At 44.5% G+C, this 23,575-nt stretch overlaps 1 protein-coding gene across 1 annotated transcript in view; it reads left to right on the top strand.

Annotated features, from left to right (window-relative positions):
• UBE2F (ubiquitin conjugating enzyme E2 F (putative)) overlaps positions 1 to 23,575 on the top strand; it is a 125,154-nt gene that overhangs the window by 61,293 nt on the left and 40,286 nt on the right. Inside the window, exons 5-6 of the mRNA XM_036765811.1 lie at positions 5,409 to 5,476; positions 19,753 to 19,823. Coding sequence (XP_036621706.1) covers positions 5,409 to 5,476; positions 19,753 to 19,823 — 139 coding nt within the window. The remainder of the gene's footprint in view (positions 1 to 5,408; positions 5,477 to 19,752; positions 19,824 to 23,575) is intronic.

Here is a 23,575-nt window from a genome sequence, read left to right as displayed (position 1 = left end):
GAGATACCTGGACCCGTGTGTGCCCTCGGCCAGGTCCTAGCCTTCTGTTTTGGATCGCTCTTTTTGGTTACTTGATGTTGATTTAGGAGGAAGTAGGAATGAGGTGGCCTAGATTTCATCTGCTTTAACCTCGCACTCAAGCCCCTGGGCCTATGTGATAAGAGATGAATTCACCTTCTGCATCCCCCTGATTGGGCCAAGTTTACGTCACACCCTAGTGCCTTATTGCATTTTAACAGTTCTCAAGCAGCTTTGATGTACATGGCACCATGCCAAGCAAAGGGGAGCCAACAGCAGGTACGATGTGAACATAACGGAGACTGTTCTCCAAGTGATCAGAGCCTCTGGGAGTGGAGGGAAGTCCATTGTGCACATGATGCCTGCAGCGCTCAGCAAAGGGGTCTGTGGGATTGGAGGGGGGAGATTTTGTCTTGGGGGTTAATTCCTCCAAATACCCTTTTATTTGAGTATTAGAAAATTGTATTTCATTTCCAGCTTCAAATAAAATGCACTGTTTGTCAGATAAATCACTTGTTAGTTGAAGTTTATTTTTATTTATATTTTTTATTTTTTTTTAAGTTTTCAGCATTCACTTTTATAAGATTTTGAGCTCCAGATTTTTTTCTTCCTCCCTCCCCTCCTCCTTCCCCAAGAACACACAATCTGACATAGGCTATAAATGCACAAACATATTAAAACATTTCCACATTTGAGGTTTTTTATTTTTAATGGAATATCCACCTAGGCTATTTTAGGAAATTCGGTGAATTTAATGTTTAGCCCTAGATGTTAAATCTTACTTTCTCCTCAAAGATTTTTGTGTATATTAAAATCAAAAATATGCCAGTCGTAAGGAGAAAATTAGAATATATTCTTACAAGCGTCTCCTGTTTAGCTGATTTTTCTCAGACTAGGATTTTAAGAGAGAACTGGAGTAAGAATGAGAAGTCCATCCCGTTGGTAGGGCAAGTCAGGGACATCATCTTTGTGCCTGAAGTCGTCTAATTTCTCTGGTGGGAATATTTTAAAAGGTGACAGCAAAGATCTCTTACCTCCTCAGACAGATTTCCCTTCCACTTTTTTTGTGGCAATCACTACTGTTAGGTATATTTGTGAGGCTGCATTTTAATATGGAGCCCCTTAAGGCACAGTATGAGTGGGCTCTATGATCAGTGTTCCTGTTTTGTTGACAAGGCCTCATACCAAACATCTGAGATCCAGTGATGGAAAATGATAGTCCGTATCCTCAAGAAGCTTGAGAGGATGGCGTCAGACACATAGAGCATGAAGCAGACTGCTGGGCAGCAAGAACTGACCCCTAGGTCTAGGTGGTCATGTTGGAAACGGAGTCATAATTACCCAGAAGTCAAAGGGGACACCTCCCACTTCCGGCTGTTGGCTTTGGCTCTTGAGATGCCTTATCATCTGTTCCCACTGATTCCCTCAGGTCTAGACCCAATTATCACAGTAGCCTTCTCTCTGGACTCTCTGATTTTCCTAATTGCCCCAATCAACCAATGTGCCCTGTAGCACATCCTGGTGACACTGGACTCTTGCACTGTGGTTCAGTTCTTAGCACCATCTCCGCGCTTTCACTATTCAGGTCTCTTTGGGCTTGATCCCGCCATCTGGGACGCTCTCTCCAGATACTGGACATCGAGCATGTGCTCTGTCAGTCTGCTCTTCACCCCCAACCTCAGCCTGGACCCTAACTGCAGTGCCCATTCAGTAAAGCAGCTGAAGTGAGTAATGCTCTGGCCTGGCAAGTTGGGCATATGACCCTGGGCAAAAGCCAGTCAGCTAGCACTTGTGAGCACCTACTATGTGCCAGGCACTGTTCTAAGCACCAGAGCTACCAAGAAAGACCAAAGACAAACAGTTCCTGCTCTCAGGGAGCTTATGGTCTCGTGGGGGAAACCTGTAAGCACATGCACAGGCTGCATGAGGTTAGCCTCAGAAGGAAGGAGGCAGGATTAAGAAGGACCAGCCAGTACTGCTTATAGAAGATGAGACTGTGGTAGAGACTTGATGGAAACCAGGGGGTGATGAGGGGGGAGGGGGCCAGGCCTGGGGAGAGCCAGCCAGTGAGAACACACATAGTGCCCCTGGATCACGGAGGAGTAAGGCATAAAAAGACTTAGGAAGGTAAGATGGGGCAGGTCACGAAGGGCTTCTAATGCCAAACAGGATTTTGTATTTGACCCTGAAGGAAGTAGAGAGCCACCATGGTTTACATTTGTTTTTGTTCATTTTGAGGTGGGGTACGATATGGTCCAACCTATGACGGCTGAAGGGAGGATGGATTGGAGTGGGGAGAGGCCCAGCAGGCTGCTGCAGCAGTCCAGGCCTGAGGTGGCCAGGGCCTACACCAGGGTGGTGGCAACAGTCAGAGGAGAGAATATTGGAGAGATGTCGGGAGGGAAGAAACAACAGGACTTGGCCATGGATTGGAGAAGGGGGAATGACCCCAGGTTGCATTGTAATAAAAACACTGCCTGCTTCATGAAGCTATTATGAGCTCCTTTTGCCATATCACATCCCCTCTGATCTCTCCCTTAACTCTATTCCGTTTATATTGCCGTGAGTGCCTGAGGTCATCTTAGAGTAGCAGTTCTTAACCTTTTTTTGTGTCATGGACCCCTTTGGCAGCCTGCTGAAGCTGGGGACCCCTCCTCAGGATAAAATGTTCAAATGCATGAAATAAAATACAGAGAAATACAAGGGAAACCAACCAGACTGAGATACAGGTAGCGAAACGTTTCTAAAACAAGTTCATGGACGCTGTGTTAAGAAAGCCTCTGGATTGGAGCAAGGAAGCAGTTGGAAGACAGGACACAATGGCTGGCTTTCCCCACGCTTCTCAAAGATTTGCCTCCCTGTAATCATGGCAGCCTGGCTGCTGGAAGCCTTTGTCCTGGCTTCAGAATCTCAGCATTCTTGGCATTCTGAGTCACTGCAGTGAGAGGGGTTCCCGATCAAGACTTTTCTGGAGCTTTCTTATACGATTTTGCTTTTTGATGGTATTTGGGGATGAGGCTGTGAGCTGTTAAGGAGTTACTCTTCAGGCAAAGAATGTTTGCAGCAACCGACCCATTGTTTGGACAGAAGGAGTTATAACATGATGCCAGTCTAACTCTTTTTTGTCGTCGTTGTGGTTGTTGATGCCACTTTCCTTTCCATCAGAAAACAGGAAAGATGGCCCCGTGATGGGTGGGACTCTTAGAGTTATCAAAAAGCTGAGCCACATGAGTGGGAGTAGACAGGTCCCTGTGGTTCAGATTGCCAAGTGAAAAACGGTTGACCCAGGCTGCCCAAAGTCATGCCAAGATTTACTGGTAAAACTGGGTCCAAAACTAAGGCTTCCTACTCTCTAGTCCAGTGGTCTTTCAGAATGGCGTCTGTTTCTGGAATCTCAGATACTGTAATTTCTTATTGGATTGTCTGTCATTAGACCTGGTGACCATATGGATGTGGGTGCACGCGTAAAGTGAGTGCAGGTTTCACATTTGGGAGAGAGTAGCTTGTGTGGTATCAGGAATAACAGACCCACTCACTATGTGTCCCGGAAGTACCTTACCCACAAAGGTTTCTGCCATTTCCAAGTTTCAAAGCAACATTGTTAAGTCAATTTATAGAGAAGCTTTGAGCAAACAGAAGGGAAAAATGCTTGTTTGCAAAATCAGAATTTATCACCTTGTGTGTGAGGAGGAAGCTGGGAATCAAGATACCCAGAGGCAGCGGAGGCAACTTCCCACGCCTCTGAAGTTCGGCTAACTTTGTTCAGCACTCAGCCTTCCTCTGTGTGAAGTAGACAGGACACCACCACCCTCATACAGTGGGGTAGTACCATGTCTTACCACCTTTGAATCCAAAGGATAGAGACCACTTCAGGTGCAGTTCTGACTGTGACTCAGGAGCCACCAATAGCTTGTGGAGAAACAGGAATTTAAATTATGTGACCCAAAGGGCATAAGTGTGAGCAAGAGAAAAGTGTGCTCACACTTAGTAAGAAAGGAGGGAAAAAAACAGGAGAGGCAGAGAGAAAACCACAGCAGCCACATAGAGAGGCCTCTTTCCCCCAGCAGCCATGACCTTCCCCAGAAGTCAGCTGCCATGATTGAGTCAAGAAGGTCAGATTTTACCCAATGTTATCAAAGCGTTCCCTTGAAAAACCAGTGTGCAAAGCCTGTTTATTTCTTACTTGCCTTTGAATGTGTGAAAATTCTCCCATGTCCCCTCAAAGGTCTTCTTGGCCACCCACCTCTTGCTGTGGTTTGGACATTGAGGCCTCTGGAGAGTCTGAGGTATAAGGTATCTAAAGTGCTTCAGCAGAAGCACATTATGGAAATGGAATTGGATGGCAGTTGATTTGTTAGAACTGAAGAAAGGAGCAAGTCATGTTTGGTCTTCATTTGATTTGGATGGAAACAAACGATAAAATCTCTACTACTTTGCCAAGATAATAAATATATTGGGATGGGGGAGAACCCTTTATTTTATCTAAAGATGACATGCAAATTTTCAAATTACAGAGTTCATGTGATTAGCAATTAATCCATTTGCTCTAACTTGAATCCTCAAATGAAAAATATTTTTAGTTTTGAATATCATGTGTCAGTGTCAACCATTGTCAGAGGGTACTATTACAACCTGGCAGTGAAACTATTGTGAATGCTCCAAGTACAAGGCACAGTCCTGGGTGAAGAGACAGGATTCTCACATGTGGAGAATAGGGGGAAAGCTGAAAAGGGGTTGACTTAAATTTGGAGGCAAGAAGTTATCAGTTCTCATACAAGAGAATCGTAGCTGTTAGAGCGGGAGGAAGGGTCCATAGACAGTGTCTATTCATCGATCCATCAGCAAACATTCCTTAAGCGCCTGGGCTGGGTGCTGGAGATAAAAAGAGAGAGAGAATGGCACCGGCTGCCCTCAAGAGTTTATAGTCCACGAGCAGCAATACGACAGACACAAATAAAATTCGGGGTAGGGTGATATGGGGGCAAAGGAGGTGGCCAGGAAAGGGCCAAGACAACCAAGTAGTGTTCAAGAGCTTCGAGCTGGGGGAGATGTCAGGGAAGGCTTCATGAAGGATGCAGTGCCTGAGCCAAATCAGCGCCTCCTTTGGAAGGGGCTCCAGTCTTGACCAGTCATACAACTCATTCTTTTGAATATTTTCGGAGTGCTTATGTTCTGATTTTATCATTGAAAGTCAGTGAGAAAATAATTTTAGCCAGATTTGTTCAAATGTAATTAGGTTATAACTCTTGCCCTTTTTCCAGTGTCCAACTTTCTAGTGTAGTTCTTTCAAAACATCATTCATTTTCTCCTTCTTATCCTAATGTGGTATTTGTTTTTTGTTTCATTTTTAAAGGTTTCTTTTTCTTTTCTTTGTGTGTGTTTTCTGATAGATGAGGGTCACTACCAGGGTGGAAAATTTCAGTTTGAGATAGAAGTCCCTGATGCTTACAACATGGTGGTGAGTAGTCGGCATCTTGACCTGCTTGCTTGTTTTCTTGGATTTTTGTATATTTGAGACCCTGGCCACTGTCCCCTACTACTTTGTTTTTCCCATTCCCCATCATGACATGACATTGCTAGATGGATGAGGGAGGGAGAGGCCTCAGAGCTGAGTCTCCTGTATCCAGGAGTGGCCAGCCCCTGGTTTATTTCTCTGACCATTTAAATATGATTACCCAGTTTTGAATGGCTCCCGACGGCCTGCTCATCTCTGAACACAGCCTCAGGACTTACTCAGTCATGCTCTGATGATAGTGGGGTCAGAAGTCGTATATCACGTGGCCTTCCCCTCCTCCCAATGAAAAGCTTCCCAGTCAGAGGAAAGGAGCATGGGGGTGGAGTTAATTATAGAGTTATTTGTATGCATCTGATTATTATGCAGAAATCTCCAATATAGCAAAAACCTAAAAACAATTCCAGAAAAGTGTAACGAAAGATGAAGCCCCCAGATGATCTCTTTCCATCTCTGTATTGCAAGTCAGTGACCTTGTGCCAAACTCTCCTAGTCACCTTGACCTTCAGTAGTCTGGGCCTCTGTCCTTACAGGGAGGTCTCTCTTCTTTCCTTTGGCAGGATGCCATGACATCATATCCTTTCTTTTTCCCTTATTTCATCTCAGTTCCCTAAGACAGCATCTTCTACTTCTTTTTTCTAGCCATCGAGTTGAAATAAACGACTCAGTATGCAGGCTGGAGCTGTGCCCACTGCCCAGCCCTCCCTGGGCTCACTGCCCATGCCCACTTCCAAGTGCACCGAGTATACATGCCCTTCCCACTGCAGGCTTCCAGACAAAACGTTAGAAGGGGTCAGTGAGGAAAAGAAAGCAAGGTCGCTCAAAGCTGTATTCAGGCCTGAACCTGCCATGTTTGTGCTGATGAGCGTCCAGACGGCCTTTTGGGGAGACCCCTATTCTCATCATCAGGAGCAGAGACGCTCAGCTGGGAGGAAGCTCAGAGGAAGCTGAAACTTAGCCCCTCATGTTATAGAGTAGGAAACCGGGGCTGCAGAGAGCCGGAGCTGTGGGCCTTCTGGTCCAGAGGGTCGCCCAAGGGACTTGAGCTCGGGTTTGGGCCCAACAGTTCTGACTCCACATGAGAGCGCTCCTTCTGCTCTTCTGACCAGTCATTGTACCCTTGACCTTACTTCGTCCCAAGTTACTCCATGTTCTCAGTTACCAGCACACCAGCTGGCTCCATGTAATGACGTCCTGGTGACGTCGGGTTGTTCAGTCTAATCCCAAAGTGGAGAAATTAGCGTCCTTTTCTTTTTCTCTGTTGGAGTGAAGCCTATTAAAGTGGAGGTTTGTCTCTTCGTAGCTGACATCATACAGTATGTTTCTCTTGGGGATTTTTTGTTTTGTGTTCTTGTGAAATCCCGTTGTTTCAGTCCAGGGTAAAAGGCGAGAGATTAGCCCCAAGCCTTTCTACAATCTGCTTTGTTCACCTCCGTTCACACTCCCTTCACCCCTTCTCTTCTCTCCTTCCCACCTCACCATTGCAAGCTGTTAGAGACTGCATTCCAAGCTCCTTATGAAAGCCTTCCTATCACGTAGCAGTGAGAAGCAAAGCTTTCTTTTCCCTGACTTGCTGATGCCTCTGAAGTGTGCTCTGTCTTTAGTAGTTGAGGATATTCAGACTCAAGTCAAGGCAGTGATATCTTTAAAACCCCTTAAGCAAAAGGAAGCAAGGATAGATCAAAGACTCTTCCAGCTGTTTTTATTGTTTATTAGTAATTTTTCTAGCAGAAATCTTTCTGTAGCCTGGTGTGCCCAATTATAATTTCTTCTGTTCCACATAGTTCCCAAGTGAATGGGAATTGTGGAGCAAGCCAGATAAAGGGTTCAATGTGAGATTTCTCTATCAAAAGCGAATTTTTAGTTTAAAAATTTTTAATAGTCATTATGGAAATGTGCATTTTTAATCTCTGGGAATGTTATAAAAGGTAACCTCTGTCAGTGCTGTTGTCTAGGAGCTGTATCCATGTGGGAAGATATATTGTGATGGAAATTTTGATAGCCAAAAGGTATCTCACTGTGTGGAAGTATATGGAATAGAAAGGACACAGAGGACCCAGGGAGACCCAAAGTATAGGGGCCGAAACCAGATGCCAAGATGAACTTAGGCAAAATTTTTACTGTGGCTTTCATCAAAATTTTGATTAGAGATTCCCCATCTCTTATTCTGTGCCTCACCTAGCACCTCCTGATGAAGGGTGGGCTTCCCGGACTCCTGACTGGAAAGTGGCTCATTCTGGAATCCAGCCAGCACAAGCAGAAGTAGAGGCCTTCACCTCTACCTCTGGACAGCCCCCTGCCTCCCTTGAGCCCCTAGGTGTTAAAAAGGCCTGTCAGCTCCTGACCAGGAGGAGGAGGGCATCCCATCAGCTTCTGCTCTTTGGGGCATTTCACACTAGTACAAGACAAAGATTGAAGGCAAAAGGAGAAGGAGAGGGCTGAGGATGAGATGGATAGATAGTGTCACAAAAACAACGAGGGATAGTGGAGGACAGAAGGGCCTGGTGTGCTGTGGTCCGTGGGGTCACCAAGAGTCGGACGTGACTCCCATACATCATGTGTCACCACGTGTGACCAATGTCTGGGGCCCCATGGTTGATCTGTTGGAACTTCTGTTATGGAGGTCAGGCCAATTCCTGCGCCAGCCAGGCAATCAGGGAGGCCTTGCTGAGTTGGTGAAGATGTGGCCATGCTAGCGGTTTTAACCAGATTTGGTACATAGGAAAGTGAGGCCAAATGAAAAAGAGCCATCTTTCCTTTTCCCCCAATTTCAGCTCAGTTTCCTAAGACAGCATTTTCCACTTTTTCTTTCTGGCCATTGAGTTGAGATAAATGTCTCAGTACTCTGGCTGGAGCTGTCCTTGCTGCCCAGCCCTTCCTGGGCTGTCTGCCCACGCCCACTTCCAAGTGCACTGAGTACACATTCCTTCTCACCACGAGCTTCCAGACCAGATGTTACAGAGTCAGTGAGGAACGTGAGGACTCGTTCCTGACCAACCAAAGTCAATTAAAGCTGAATTTGGGCATGAAACTGCCATGTCTGTGGCACAACCCATTAGAGATCAAAAGTAGGGCCAGAGGTATGTTGACCATCCAGGTTGGGTGAAACCTGAGTGAAGTCGCCATAGAGGGGTAGTTGCCCAGGGGCCAGAGGCAGGAAGGATTGCTGTGGACATCTGCCTCCAGCTCCCTCTGGGATCTGGACCCGACACGTCCCTTCTCAGGGCCCCAGCACAGGTTTTAGAAAAGCTGGAGCTGTGTGCTGCCCTGGCTTTCCCCTCACCTGGAGTTTCCCCCTCCCTTTAATTTGAGGGACAGACCATGAGGACATCACAGCTGCCAAGGAGCGAAGCCCACATGGGTGGCTGGGACCGTGCTTTAGGCCAACTGGTAGAAACAGGGATGCCTCCCAGAGCTCACCCTAACCCTGAAGCCTCTTCTCAGTGTTCTTGGAGTTGGCATATACTTATTTTTATACCAAAAAGGGGGAAAAGCTAGGTATTGATCCCACTCTAAACTGCAGAGATAGACCCCTAGTGGCGATGGTTTTCGGTGATGAAAGAGGCCTGCCTCTTGGAAACTTGGTTTGGCAGCTCGTGGCCCCGAGGATCAGGGTGCAGTGACCCCTCGGGGGTGCTCAGGCAGTTTGTAAAGCAGCAAAAACAGGAAGGAGGTGAGGGCGACTGGGGCGTGCCCCGTGCTGGGTCATTTGGAGCACTCGGTATTATAGGAATGGATTGCTTTGGGTTTGGAGGATCCTCTCCGGCGGTCGTATACCAATTGGTCTTAATTCTTAAAAAGAGATAAATGATTTCAGTTTATTAAGGAGTCGTTCCTTTGTGCGCTGGGAAGATGAGTTCGTTCAGTTAATAAATCTGAAAAGAGGAGCGCACAGTAGGAATTGCTAAGAGCAAAGCAAATCCCTTTTGGCAGTAGCCATTCCCTTAACGGAACCCAGCTTTAATAATTGCCTCTGTATTATATATAAATTAAATTTATATTGCATCGCATTTTGTTAATTTTAAATGTTAATTTAGGCATTAAGATGGTTTTGTTTCTTTCATGTTCTTTTCGTGGTAGCAAAGAGGCCCTAAATCTGTTGTGAACATGGAGGGTCGTGACTTTGTTTCAGATCCACCGAATTCAGAGTTAGTCCTAGACTCCTATATCCTGGCTCTTTGTGCTGTAGAAGAGTGAGCTAAAGCCTTTGTTAGCTGGGTTTTTTTCTTTTTGTAGGTTTACCCAATCAAATACCGATTCTCTTTTAATTTTTGGAAAAATCATCTTTATTAGGAACCAGGTGAGCCTCATTCAAAAAAAAGTGGGCTTCTTCAGTATGACTGAGCTTCCTTTCAGGTTCTGATCATTTGAGTGGTAAGGAGCTAGGAGAGTTAATCACTGTCAGACCACGGCGGAGCACCCAAGACGGTGCCATATAGAAATCTGTGGCCTCAGTTTCGTCATCTGTAAAATGAAGGGGATTGGACTAAATGTCCCCTCCAGCCCCCTCTGAATCTGGAGTCATCTGACCAACTTGGGGGCAGGCCAGGGGTAGGGCACCTGCAGCCTTGAGGCCACATGTGGCTATCTGGGTCCTTGGGGATGGCCTTTTGACTACAGAACAGATCCTTTTATTGAGGCAGTTTGTTCTGTGAAGTTTGGATTCAGTCAAAGGGTCCCACTTGAGGACCTAAGCTTGAGGCCACAGGTTCCCCACCCCTGAGTTTGGGTATATTTATGTGCTTTCTGCCTTTTCTGTTCCTTTGTTCATAAATTTTTCTGCTGATTTGGTTAGATTTCTATACCAGAATACTGATAAAGCACAGTTAATAACATATTTCTAAAAAACATGTATGTACTTTCCTTTTTTCTGATCAAACTCTTCCCTTTAAATTTAAAGCTAAAGTCTCTTTTGTCTCTAAATCTATTATATAAATAAAATGTCCTTTATAACTTTAAAATTATACTGTTACTGTTCTTTGAGTAAAAATTCATTTTTCCTGCTTACAAGTTAAGGACATTGTAATCTACTTAATTTTTTTATGCATCAAACTTCAGATATAGCCTAATTTTTAAAAACGTTTTAGTGACTTATTTTAAAATATCACCATTAACTACCCTGCCTTCCCCACTGTAGAACCATTCCTTATAACAGAGACATAAAATTAAGCAAAACAAACCAGCCTTCTGACCAGGTTTCTTTGCATAAACCATTGCCTCTCCAGTTAATAGACACAGATCTTTTGGGAATATGGAAATGACTTTCCTCTATCTTGCTCCGAAATTTCCCTATGCCCCATTTTACTCTGGGGATGTTCCTTGTTACAGGTCCCTCCAGATCAGCATTTCAAAGTTCCTTCTCTGTATGGCCACATTTGTTAAGGAAATGCTACTATGGTGATATAAAGGTCAGCTCTTTGGAGTTGGTGTAAAAGATCAAGATTATATATATCATAAACATAGGTATAGTCTCCACTGACATTTGACAGGGCACTAGAAATTCTAATTCCAGCAATTAAAATAAATTAAGGGATTAAGCGTGGATAAAGAGGAGGCAAAATTGTTCCTCCTTCCAGGTGATATGGTGGTTTACTCAGAAGATCCTTGAGAATAAAAAGAAGCCAATTGAGATAAGTATTTCAGCAGAGGAGCTGGACCTAAAATAAATCCAGAAAAAATCATCAGCATTTTTTGCATATTCTAAGAAAAGCCAGAAGGAAATGAAAAGGAGTCCATTTAAGAGAGCCACAAAATTCATTAATAGTTTTGATCGTGTAACATTTAAAAGCTTTTCCAAAACAAAATCAGTGCGGCTAAAGTCAAAGAAAAGTTATGTTTGCGGGGGGAAAAGACTTTTGAAGTCAAACATTTCTGATAAAAGTACAACATCCAGAATCTGTAAGGAAATGAGTCATTCCCCAGGAAGTAGGCGGTCAAAGGAGATAAGCAAACAATTCTTAAGAGTCACAAACAACCATAAGGAAAAAATGTTTCAAATCACTAATAATAAGAGAAATGAAAATAAAAACCACTCTGAGGTTTCACCCATCACCCCTAGGATGGACAAAACTGATAATAGATGGGAATCGTCTGTTTAAGATGAGTTTTGGAAAAGAGGGCAGCAATCTCACCCTGCTGGTGAATGATGAAGAGAAAGTGACTAAGACCTTCCTGCTCATTGACCCAAGAGAGTCCACTGCCAGGGGTCAGGGATCGAGAGAAAGGCCCCATAGAAATGGAAACATGACTGAAAGGCTGGAAACAAAGTAGATACCAGTCAACTGGGGAATGGTTAAATTGTGGGCCATGAATATGGGGGAATCCTGCTGTGTTTGTAAGAATTGAGAATCAGTGGGTAAATTCAGAGAAGAACTTGTACAAATTGGTGAGACACTATCCATAATAACTACAGCGGTATAAAGGGAGGGAACCACACTGACAAAACAGTGAAATGGAATGTGTAGTAGTGATCACAGAGTTTGGGCCCCAAAGAAGTGAGATACGGAGATACCTCTCTCCCGTTCCTACTGAAGTGGGAGGCCTTGGGTGTGGAGCGCTACCAGCAATGTCAGGCTCAGGTTTACTGAACAGCTTTGTTTTTCTGTTTTTTATTCTTTCTTATGAAGATGACTAGGGCCGAGGGAAGGATAGATATATTGGGAAATGCGGATTATGTAAAAATGAAAGATATTAAATTTTATTTTAAAAATAAAGAGAAAAGTTATGAGTTGAGAAAAAACCTTTTCACCAAGCATTTCTGATAAAAGTCTCATCCCCGATCTGTAGGGAAATGAAGGATTTCCCCAACAAATTACTAGTCAGACAACACAAAGATAAATCAAGAAGCACAAAAACTCACCTATGTGAAAGTTTGCAAATCACTAACAAAAAGAGAAAGATGTATTAAAACAACACCAAAGTAGGAGCACTCACCCATCAAATCGGCCAAGTCAGCAAAAGATAAAAAGTGTCAGACTGGCCCATTCGTTAATCCTTCCTAGGTAAAGCTATAGGTTGGTGCAGTGGATGGGAAAAACAGTTTAGAATCATTAAAGATGTTACCAAAGTGTCCACATCCTGTGACCCAGAGGTCCCATTAGCTCTGCTCCTTACTGCCTTGTCTTTGACTAGAGGCACTGAATCCTCTGGATTAAATTTGCTCCTATAATTAGCATCCACCTGCAGGAGACATTTCAAACTGGTGAAGGGATTGGGTTTTCTTTTTGCTGTGAGACTATCATTGTCAAAGTTATCATAATTAAGCTGTTAAACTTGACAAAAGGCAGATCATTATTTTAAGCAAAACTTTAAAAAATCCTAAGTCTAATATCATACCTTTTTTAGTGATTGTCAGCCTGAGTCTTCACTTGACTTCAAGTTATCTTCGTGAAATCCCCCCTTCTCAGCTCTGCTCTGCTGCCCCTCTGAATCCTAGAGCTTCCCTCTGCACAGTGTTTCCTTCATGTCCTGTATTGTCTCCTGTGTGCACGTGCTCTCCCCCATTCAATGCCTGGCACATAGTAGGCAGTTTATAAATGCTTCTTCCCCTCCTCTGCCCTTGTTCAGTTCCCATTCTTCCCATTCTCAAGTCCTTTCCTTTCCCTGTGGAGCAGGAGACAGAAAGCTATAGAACATCGAACTGCGCCCCAGCTTCTCCCCCCACCCCACCCATTTCCTCCAAATCTTTGGATCACAGATTTAAAGCTAAAGAGAACTTTGGCCTAGATTACCGAAACAGCCGCCTGACTGCTCCCTCTGCCCCCTCCAGTCCATCCCCATTGTCCTTAAGTGAAGATGGACCACATCACTCCTCCACCAGATTCCAGAGGCTACTTGTTACCTGTGGAATCAAACAAGAATGCCTCTGTTTGCCTTTTGCTTCCCTTCCCAACTTTGCCCTGGCCCATCTTTCCAGCCTTTGTGGGTAAGACTTCCCCACCCTTATTCTGCCTCTCCCCATCCTGGTCTTCTCTCAGTTCCTCCTCTACCACATTCCATCTCTGGCCTCATAACCTTTGGACTGCCATCTGTCATGCCCTCTCTCCTCACCTCTGTCTCCTGGATTTTAAGAGGCCTTTCCCAAATCCCCATCACTGCTCTCAGACTACATTGTATTTAACACCTCTGGGTTTATTTGTATGTATTCTCTTTATTGTACTTGTGTCTCCATGTATTTACATATATACATACACACAGATTTAGAGACGCACATATATAATGCACATATAGCTAGATCTTTGCTGCCTTCCCTGTTGGAATGTAAACTTCAGGACCACAGACGTTGTTGCGTTTGTTGAATATTGTACCTCCCTCCCAGTGCCTGGGGCCTAGCAAAGGTACAATTCAAGGTGCAATGGATAGAGTGCTGGGCCTGGAGTCAGGAAGACCTGAGTTCAAATGCAGCCTCAGACACTTACTGGCTGTGTGTATCAACAATCCAGCTAGCAGCTGCTGTGGGGGTGTAAAACCAACAACAGCCAGCTCACAGGACGCTACAAGCCCAGGTCCTTTTGATCTGCTTTACTAAGGAAAGCAATGTTAAGGGGCTAACTATCTCACTTTAATCCAGCATACACATATCATTTACTTAGTTCAGGGGAAAACACCAGCACCCTCAATTACAGACCAAATACAATTCATAGTTATCAACATCTGAGTGTTCAGCCAGGGAGCTCATTACAATGGCTGGCCCAGTGTCACACAACACTTCTGCTGTGACTCAGAGCTCAAAGAGAGAATGAAAGCTCTGCACTTATATATCCTGTTCAGGGACCTGAGGGCCCTGACCTACCCAGCCTGGGCATGGAAAAGTTCCCCACCCCGAATATCACATCAGATACAAATCAATCAATGACTCCCAGTTGTCTCAGTGCTGAGAAATATAAAAACATCCCAATTTATCTGCCCCATTCAAACAAAGGCCAGAATTGTTAAAGGTCAACAGCAAAAAGTCCCACATTAATTACTGTAACACTGTGTGACCCTGGGCAAGTCACTCAACCCCGGCTGCCTCGTCTTCTCATCTCTAAAGAAGGAATGATAACGGCACCTACCTCGCAGCAGGGTAGTGAAGATCACATGTGACAGTATTTGTAAAACTCTTCACACCATGTCTGGCACATAATGTACCAATGTTATCTCATTACTTTTTATCAAAGCCTAACACTGTGCCCAACACAGTGCCTAGCGGGTCATATCGCATGGAGCTGGCACTCGGTAAAAGCTTGTTAACTGATTCACTCCTGGGTCCTCACCTGCGTGCCAGGGCTGTGCCAGGCTATCTCCAGTCATTGAGTGCCTGTTTTGCTCTTGAATTCTCACCTTCTTGTTAATTATTCAACTTTTAACAAAACAAACTTGCTATTAACAACAGGCCCGTAAGATTAGACCCCAAGATTTCAGTTAAAACACCTTGCTCCTAAGGCTTTATGAAAGGCTCATCCCACTCGGAGTCAGGAAAGATCTGAGTCCAAATCCCACCCAACCCATGAGGGATTCACTCTGTCTCTTAGCCTCAGTTTCTTCATCTTCAAAGTGGGGTTAGTAAAACGTGTAGCATTTACTTCAGGGATGTGATTGGAAGAGCAAAAGAGATGATGGATACTTGATAAACCGTGAAGGTCTCCCAAAATGTCAGCTGTCACATCTACATGACTTTGGAGTTTCTTTAAATGCATTGTCAAAAGAATGTTTTTGGCTAAAAGAGGGAATCCATCTCACAGTGAAATGTGTATTTTTATTCTCCCAGACCTAAGATTTGCTTAAAAGTCTTCTTTAAAAGAATAACAACAGAACTAAATTCTGTAATTATAATGATCTGACTTGATGCCCAAAAGAGCTGGAAAAATCCACTTCGAGGAAACCAGCATTTATTAAATGCCTGCTGTATGGCAGGCACCATGCAAAGCATCCGTAAAATACCATCCCATGTGATCGTGACAATGACCCTGAGAGAAAAGGTGCTGTTGTTTTCCGTTTCACACTTGAAGAAACTGAGGCAGATGGAGATTGAATGACTCGCCCAGGATCACACAGCTGGTCAGTATCTGAGGCCAGATTCGAACTCAGTCTCCCTGACTCCAGGCCCAGAGCTCTATCTGCTGGGCTGCCCAGCTACCTCCAAATAACCTGTTTCCCAAAGACTATTGGCACCAAATGGGAATTTCTCACTGACTGAATTCACTTCAGAAAGCATATATTAGATTCCTAGTGCATGCAAGGAATCCAGCTTAATAACTATAGGAAAAAAATGCTCCAGATCACTAACAGAGAAATGCAAATTAAAGTGACTCCTAAGTTTGACCTCACACCTGTGAGATCTGCAAAAGTGACCGATGTGGGAGAGGCCGTGGGCACCACAGAGTAGCTGTGAATTGGGCCAGGTGCTCTGGAAAATCTATTAAACTCTGCTCCCAAATCACTAAACTTTGCATACCCTTTCGACTGCTTGCACCATTTCTTGGCCTGGACCCAAAAAGATCAGAGATCAAAGAAAAGGATATGTAATTATAAAAATATTGACAGTGATTCTTTTTGTGGTGACAAAAACTAAAGAACTAAGGAAGCATCTGTTATTTGGGGAGTAGCTAAAAATTATGGTATAAAAATTCAGTGAAGCCTGGGAAGACTTGAATGAACTGATACAAAGTGAAGTGATCTGAACCAGACCAGCATAAATCATAACAGCATTGTAAAGATAAAAATGCTCATAAGACTTAAGGCTTTTGGCTGATTATTGAAAAGATGTATAGTATGCTAACTTGAGAGGCTGCTTGGGTCCTTGAGCAGAGGGAAAATTGGGGTGAATGTGTAGTCAGCAAGGAAGGAACCAGTAGACTCTGAGAGATTGAATATTTGAGTCAGGGTAGTTGGGGGGCAGTGGCCTAGAGAGGATGGGATCAAGGCCTGAGCTAAAAAACTCATCAGAATGGAGTAATGTGGGAGAGGATCAGCCTTTAGAATATTACTTTGGTTCCACTGACTTAATTGTATAGGACTTAGAAGGAAACAAGATGACTGTTGCTTGTGATCACAGACTTGGCTCTTGGCTCTGACCTCCTGATTTTACATGGCAGGAATTGATCATGGGTATCTTTATTAAATGAAAACAACACTGTGAAGCAGGTACGATGAGTGTTTCACTGAGGCCCAGAGTGGGGTCTCGCTTAAGGTCAGAGTTGGGGGTCAAACCTAGATCTCCTCTGCCCACAAATCCAGCACTTTCTGTCAGGCCATCCTGATTCTTGGGCATCAGAACCATGCCATGACATACATATTCTGGAAGGGAGAAGGAACTCAGCAGCCAACTAACCTGGCCCTTTCACTTATGGGCGAGGAAAGGAGCTCAGAGGAGAAATGATTTGTTCAGAGCCCCACAGGTGGCCACAAGGTGGGTTTTGGACCTTGATCTCGCACCACATTGGCAGCCTTTCCTTTGTGCCAGTCCAGTCACTTCAGCTCTGGGAGCCTCAGTTTCTTTGTACATAGAATGGAGACAGCCATCCTTGCATTTCACAGTGTCCTGTGAGGACACTACGTTCAAACCTTAAAAAGGAGTTTAAATGGAAGCTGTTATATTTACTAATATGGCTGCTGTTTTGGCTGATTGGGAGAGAGCAGAATTTCTAAGTGGAGCTAGACCTGGACTCCTATAAGAAGGCCTTTTTGTTGGCACTCTCAGCTGTGAAGACAATCCTACAGCCTCCTTAAAAGAAAAAGAAAAACATTAAGACTCCCTTCCGCCTGAGCTGCTTGCTTATGCTTAGCTGATAGTCTGGGATTGACAACCACGTTTCCCCTTGTCACTACCGGGGTGGAGGTGGGCCACGCTGAGCTGTCTCACTCTTGCCTCGTGATGTGAAATGCAAGCTGTCCTACTTCATTATTTTCTTCTCTCTACTGAAAGCTTCCTGTGCTTTAAAAAGAAAAACTTTCTAAGTAGGCCTGACTCCAGCAAAGTTTTTCAAGACATACTAAAATTCAAATTGATAAACTCATCACTTTTCAGACTTTCAGCAGAATGTTTCATTGGAGATTTCAAGGTCATCTGTCCATAAGGTTATCTTTTTTCATTCTTGCTGAAAAACTAATTTTTATGTTGTTTTTTTAAACTAATTTCTTTTTGTAAAGTATCCTAGAAAAGTGGTTCCGCTGACATAGGAAATATGCAGAGGTGTCTCTTTTTTTCCTCCTCTCTTGAATCCTATGTGATAACCTTGAAAATTATTCCCAGAAAAGATTAATCAAATCATTTTATGTGGTGTGGCCTACTGCATGCTGGTAGATTGCTACTCTCATCCCCTCCCCCAAACGACCTTGTGTTTAGTTGGTAGATACTTGGTACCATATTTTGTATAGAAGTATACACACGCACATTCATCTTCGATAGAGTACAAACTCCCTGGGGGCAGTGACTGTTTCTTTGTTTTTTTAATTCCTAGTACCTGAGATAATAAATACTTCTTCCTTGATTTTACATAATATTCTTAAATTATTTAATGCTGACTCTTAGATACCACTAAAAACTAAAAATAGATCCGTAGTGATTGAGATCTCATTTATCGAGCAGGGAAGGAAGGATTCCACTCAAATACATTTTCCACTAAATCCAAATACTATCTAAATACCAAACTTCTTAAATTTATTTAGCTTGGTTTTTTTTTTTTTTGCTAGAACTTATTCTGAGGTGCCCTTCAGCTTCCCTTCCTTCTTAAATACAGGGTATAGTTTTGCCACCTCCAGTAAATCTCTAGGAAACCAATTCCCTTTCTAGGAAGCTAGTCCTATTGAAAAAGCAAACGTCATAAATCTTGAGATGGGAAGGTCCTTGTTTGTAGATGAGAAGACATCACTGGCCCTGGCTTCTCTTTGTGGCAGCCTGCCAGCCCTTGGCAAACTGTGAATTCTGTCTTCTTTGGTCCTTATTTACCTTTTTCTCCTCTAGGAGACCAATCCTCATCCCCCTTTCAGGTGCCGGCAACCTCTAGCCTTCTATCCTCTTTCCTATTTTGCTGGCTCATGTAGCCCAATGGAAAGAGCCCCAGGTTTGGAGTCAGAGGAGCCTGGTTCAAACCTGGCTCTGCTCCTAATTCCTTTGTGATCTTTGGTAAATCATTTAATGCCTCTGGGCCTCAGTTCCTAATCTCTAGTTATGAGAGGGTCAAACTAGATGGCCCCCTTGGTCCTTCCAGCTCTAACTCTGTGGTCTTACTATGCCCAGCAATAGGGAGGGGTCTGACCTCTTTGCCCTTTGACCAAAACTCATTCACCCTAAAGCATTGCCACAGTCACACAGAACCATAGATTCTGCAATTGAGAAGAGACCTTGAGGTCCACCTTGCCAGCCCATGCATGACCCAGGGTCATCCTGCCCTGCAGCCTCTCTGCATTTCTCCTGATTGTGCTCTCTGGGGACAAGAAAAGTAGGAAGTCGGACCCTTCCTCGAATCCTTGAGGACCAGACTGCCCCTGCCCCATCCTGTTCCTCCCCCACCAACCTCCTCTTCCAAGCTAAATAGCCTCAATTTCTTGAGATCCTTTTCCTGGGGCCTGGAGCCCAACTCTTTCCCCTCCAGGTTGTCCAAGTCATTTCTGAGTGTCAGGTCTAGAACTGAGCTCCATCTTCTGGTGAGGATGTTATGGCTCTCTTCCCTGATGCTCTCTTACTTTTGGGGGCTTCCAAGTCACGCTGTTGTTAACTCGTCCTGATTTCAACTGCTCAATCTCTCTATGTTCTCACGGGATCTATTGTCTGGCTATGCTTCCGCCATCCCAGATGCCATTTTGTTTAAGGACACTATTATTTCCAGCTGTAATTCATGGAGTTCAGAGGCCTAGAGTCCTAGAATATTGGATAGGAACTTCATCCCTCATCTAATCAAACTCCAGGGTTTTACAGCTAAGGAAACTGAGGCTTTTTTTTTGGCCTTTCATTGGAGGGCTTAGTTAAAGGTTGCTGTTGGATTCAAATAATCCCTTAGTTTATAAGTTATAAGTTATGGAAACCTTTCTTAGTAAAAATAACAGTAGATTCTGTGTTTAAAGACAGTTGTGCTTTGCATGAGGTGTTGTGAGTTCAGGTTTGGAGAAGGGCTGGGCCTATTGAGCTAAAAACAAAGAAGAACATCGGTGAAAGTTGCTGACGGTAACATAGCCGAGATTATATCATCACGATGACTTTTGTCTGCTTGAGAATGCCATCGTAACCTCTCTCTGTTTTGCAGCCTCCCAAAGTAAAATGCTTGACTAGAATCTGGCACCCTAACATCACGGAGATGGGGGAAATCTGTCTGAGGTAAGTTTCACTACCTTCTCTATACTCTATCCCCCCCGAGAGAAAGAAAGAAAACTCCTCTCTGTTTTTGTTTTTGAGGAGTTTGTAATTGGGGGGTTTTATTATCAGGTCTACGGCCTATGGGCGGCTTTGTGGCTAAGTGAATGGAGCACTAGGCTTGGAATCAGAAAGACTTATCTTCATGAGTTCAGATTTGGCCTTAGACACTTAATAGCTGTGTCCAAACTATTAAGACACAGCTTAGAAGGAAATATCACACCACATTGGCGATGTGACCCTGGGCAAGTCACTTCACCCTGTTTACCTCAGTTTCTTCATCTGTAAAATGAGCTGGAGAAGGAAATGGCCAACCACTCCAGTATCTCTGCCAAGAAAACCCCAAAATGACATCACAAAGAGTTGGACACGACTGAAACAACTGAGCAACGACAGCGAATTTCCTATGACCTGTGGTCATCAGCTGTGAGAATGGTTTATAACTGTGGAGGTGCCATGAATATCAACGGAAGATGATCTTGGCATTGTGGGGCTGGCAGGCAGCATGGAAGAGAATTCAGTCACATGTGTCAGGGGCCATGGGGTGGGGGGGCGGGTGGACGTTTGTCAAAAGTAGCAAAATATACAAAGTTTGTGTATCCCTCCTTCCCTTCTTTGGAGCTCCAGTCTCCTTCCTAAGCACCGAGCACCCTCCTGCTGCTTCTTGTCTGTCTAAAGCAAGGTAGCAAACACAGAAGTTCCCTCTCTTTCCGTTCTTAGACGTGGTTCTCTTCATTGTCGATGTAAGCCCAGATCCCATACATGGCTTTGGTGAAAAATTCTTCTTTTATCATGGGTGGAAGTTACAGGGAGGCAGATATTTGGCCCAAGGAGGATTGTGTGACAATTTGAATTGCTGGATAGTTAGCTCCTAGTGGATAATTCTTCTGTCACTCACCTCCCATCCATTCGGTTGCCAAATTCTTGTTTCTTCCTTCCCAGCATCTCTCCTTTCTCTCACTTGTACAGCTGCCGTTCTAGTCCAGGCCTTCGTCACCATTTGTCTAGAATGTTATTATAGTAGCCTTCCCACAGGTCTTCCTGCTTCTGGTCCTTTCCCCATTCCAAGCCATGCTCCGCTCCAGTGCCAGAGTGATTTTCCTAAACCACAAAGTGGCTAGTGTGACCTCTCCATCCTCTACTCAGTAAGCTCCCAGGGGCTCTCTCTCATCTCTAACATCAAATAGAAATCCTTCTGGTGGCATTTCATGTTCTTTAGGACCTCGCCCTTTCCTACCTGTCCTGTCTTCTTATTCTTTACTCCCCACCATGGCCTCTAATGGCCTTCTTGCCATTCCCCACGCACACAAAACTCCATTGCCCATCTCTGTAGCTTTTGTATTGTCTGTGCCTCCTGCATGTCTCCCTCCTCACCTCACCCTCTTAATTTCCCGGCTTCCTTTAAGACTCAGCTCCCAAAACGCCTGCAGGAAGCCTTTCCTGCTCATCCTGACTGTTGCTGCCTTCCCATAGAAGCTTATTTTATAACTACTCTCTGGGAAGCTTGTGTGTATCTATACACATTTTATTTCCCTCCCCTCCTTCGGAATGTAAGCTCTTTGATGGCAGAGGCTGTGTTTGCCTTTTCCTCGTACCTCTGTATTAGCACAATGCCTGGCACATTGGGAGTGCTTGTGGGCTGATTGATCAACTAGCTTCTTTAAAAGGAAGGAGCCTTATTTCCTCACAACATCTTAAAAGCCACAAAACAAGAGAGTTAGTTTTTCCATGCGACTTGACTTCAATCTCAGTTAACTGGAGTGCTCGGCACTGGAATGTTCTCTGTAGCCAGAAATCCATTTGGGTTTTGGTCTCATTTACTGAGCAGGGGACAATGAGCTCATAGTTTTAGAGCTGGAAGGGGCCTTTGAGGTCATTGAGTCCCTCAGTAAAGAAACCGAGAAGCCCACGCAAGCCCTTCTTTGCTCTTTAAGGACCCTTTTGTGTCTGAACATCCTTCCAGCATCAGGTGGGTGGAAGCGCGATAGCCACGAGCGGATGGCAGCTCGGCCTCAGAAAAGATTGTGGAAGTTGTTGGGTTGAGTCCTTCATAGTCCCTTGTTTTCATGTCCTGAAATAATTGTTTCTTCTGTACAAAAACGTGAATTCTCATTGAGGATTCCACCTAGTTAGGGTTTGACGAAATGGTAGTTTAACTTCTCCCCTTTCTACCATCTCATGTCAAATGATTACGTTTGTACCATGGGGTGGAAGGTTCCGGAGAGCAGGGACCAGTTTACCTTTGCATTTCTGTCCTCAGTACCTGACTCTTAGAAGACACTTACTAAATACTTGTGAATTGATACCCATTTCCTTTTATTCTTGTTGGACTTCAAAGTTGTTGCAAATAGTCCCAGTTGGTTTGCATCTTAATCTGCCCGTATCCCTACGCCAGGATATTAGTGTATTAGTGTTTGTAATGGAGAGCAACAAAGCAGTTTCCTCCACACATGACATCCATAACGCTGTGTCATGGTTAGAAAAAACCCAAAACTTTAGAATGTGGACGTTGAAGCGCCAAGATCACTAGACCATAGTAATAGCATTTATATAGCTCTTTAAGGATTGCAGTCCTGTGAGGCAGGTCCTAACGTTACGGCATCCAAGGCACAGAGCAGTGCAGTAACCGGGGTCATACAGCTGGTAAATGTCCAAGGAGATATTAGAACTCAGGTTTTTCAGACTTAAAGAGCAGTGCTCTGTCCACTGCACCACCTAGTATGGGACAAGAACACATCAGAATCTTCAATACATGTGAGCTGTGTGACCTTGGTCAAGTCACTCATCTCTGTGAGTCTCAGTTTCCTCATCTCTAAAAGAAGGAACATCCATGAGGAGGCTGGGAGCATCCTTCATGTCCTCCTCTGCTTCTGCTGGTAGTGGATTCCCCTCATTGGAGACCTTCCAGCAGCGGCTTGTCAGGGTGTTGGAGTGGGGCCTGCATGGGACACCCGCTTGTCACCTGCTTCTCTGGTCCATGCTAGCTGCCAAATCCGGTGGCCTTTTCTCAGTCCACATCCTTGACCCCTCTGCAGCCCTCGACATGTTGATCCTCCTCTTCTCCTCAAAACTCTCTTCTCTCTACACGGTTGTGTCCCATCGCTCTCTCACTTCTCCTACTTCTCTGACTGTTCCTTCTCTGTCTCTTTGGAAGAGCTTCATCCCCATCACACCCAGTAACTGTGGAGGTCCCCAGTGCTCTGTCTGGAGCCCTCTTCTTTTCTTCCTCATTTCACTTGGTGATCTTAGCAGCTCCTGTGGGCTCATTACCATCTTTGTGCAGATGACTGACTGATCTGCTTGTCCAGCCCTAACCTCACTCCCTACCTCCCATCTTGTAATTCCAACTGCCCAGTAAACACTTGACCTGTATGTCCTCTAGAAGTCTTAACCTCAGCATGTCCAAAGCTGAACTCATTATCTTTCCCTAATCCTTCCCTCCTCCTGACCTCCCCATTTACTTTCAAGGGTACTTCCATCCTCCTTTCAGTCAGCCAGGCTCAAAATCAGTCATCCACTGCCATCATTTCTGCTTTCACAATGTCTCATTTGCACCCCCTTCTCTCGTCTGAGCCTACTCCTGAGTCCCTGGTGCTGTCCCTGGACTCGTACCTGGACCATGGTGATAGCTGCTGCTGGAATTCAGTTGAGAGAAAAGGCCAGAAATCTTTTTTTTGCCTCAACCTCTAATTAAATAGCAATCAGACACTAAGTGC

Source organism: Trichosurus vulpecula, chromosome 7 (assembly GCF_011100635.1).
Source record: "Trichosurus vulpecula isolate mTriVul1 chromosome 7, mTriVul1.pri, whole genome shotgun sequence".
Lineage (NCBI taxonomy): Eukaryota > Metazoa > Chordata > Mammalia > Diprotodontia > Phalangeridae > Trichosurus > Trichosurus vulpecula.
This window is presented reverse-complemented; position numbering and strand designations above follow the sequence as displayed.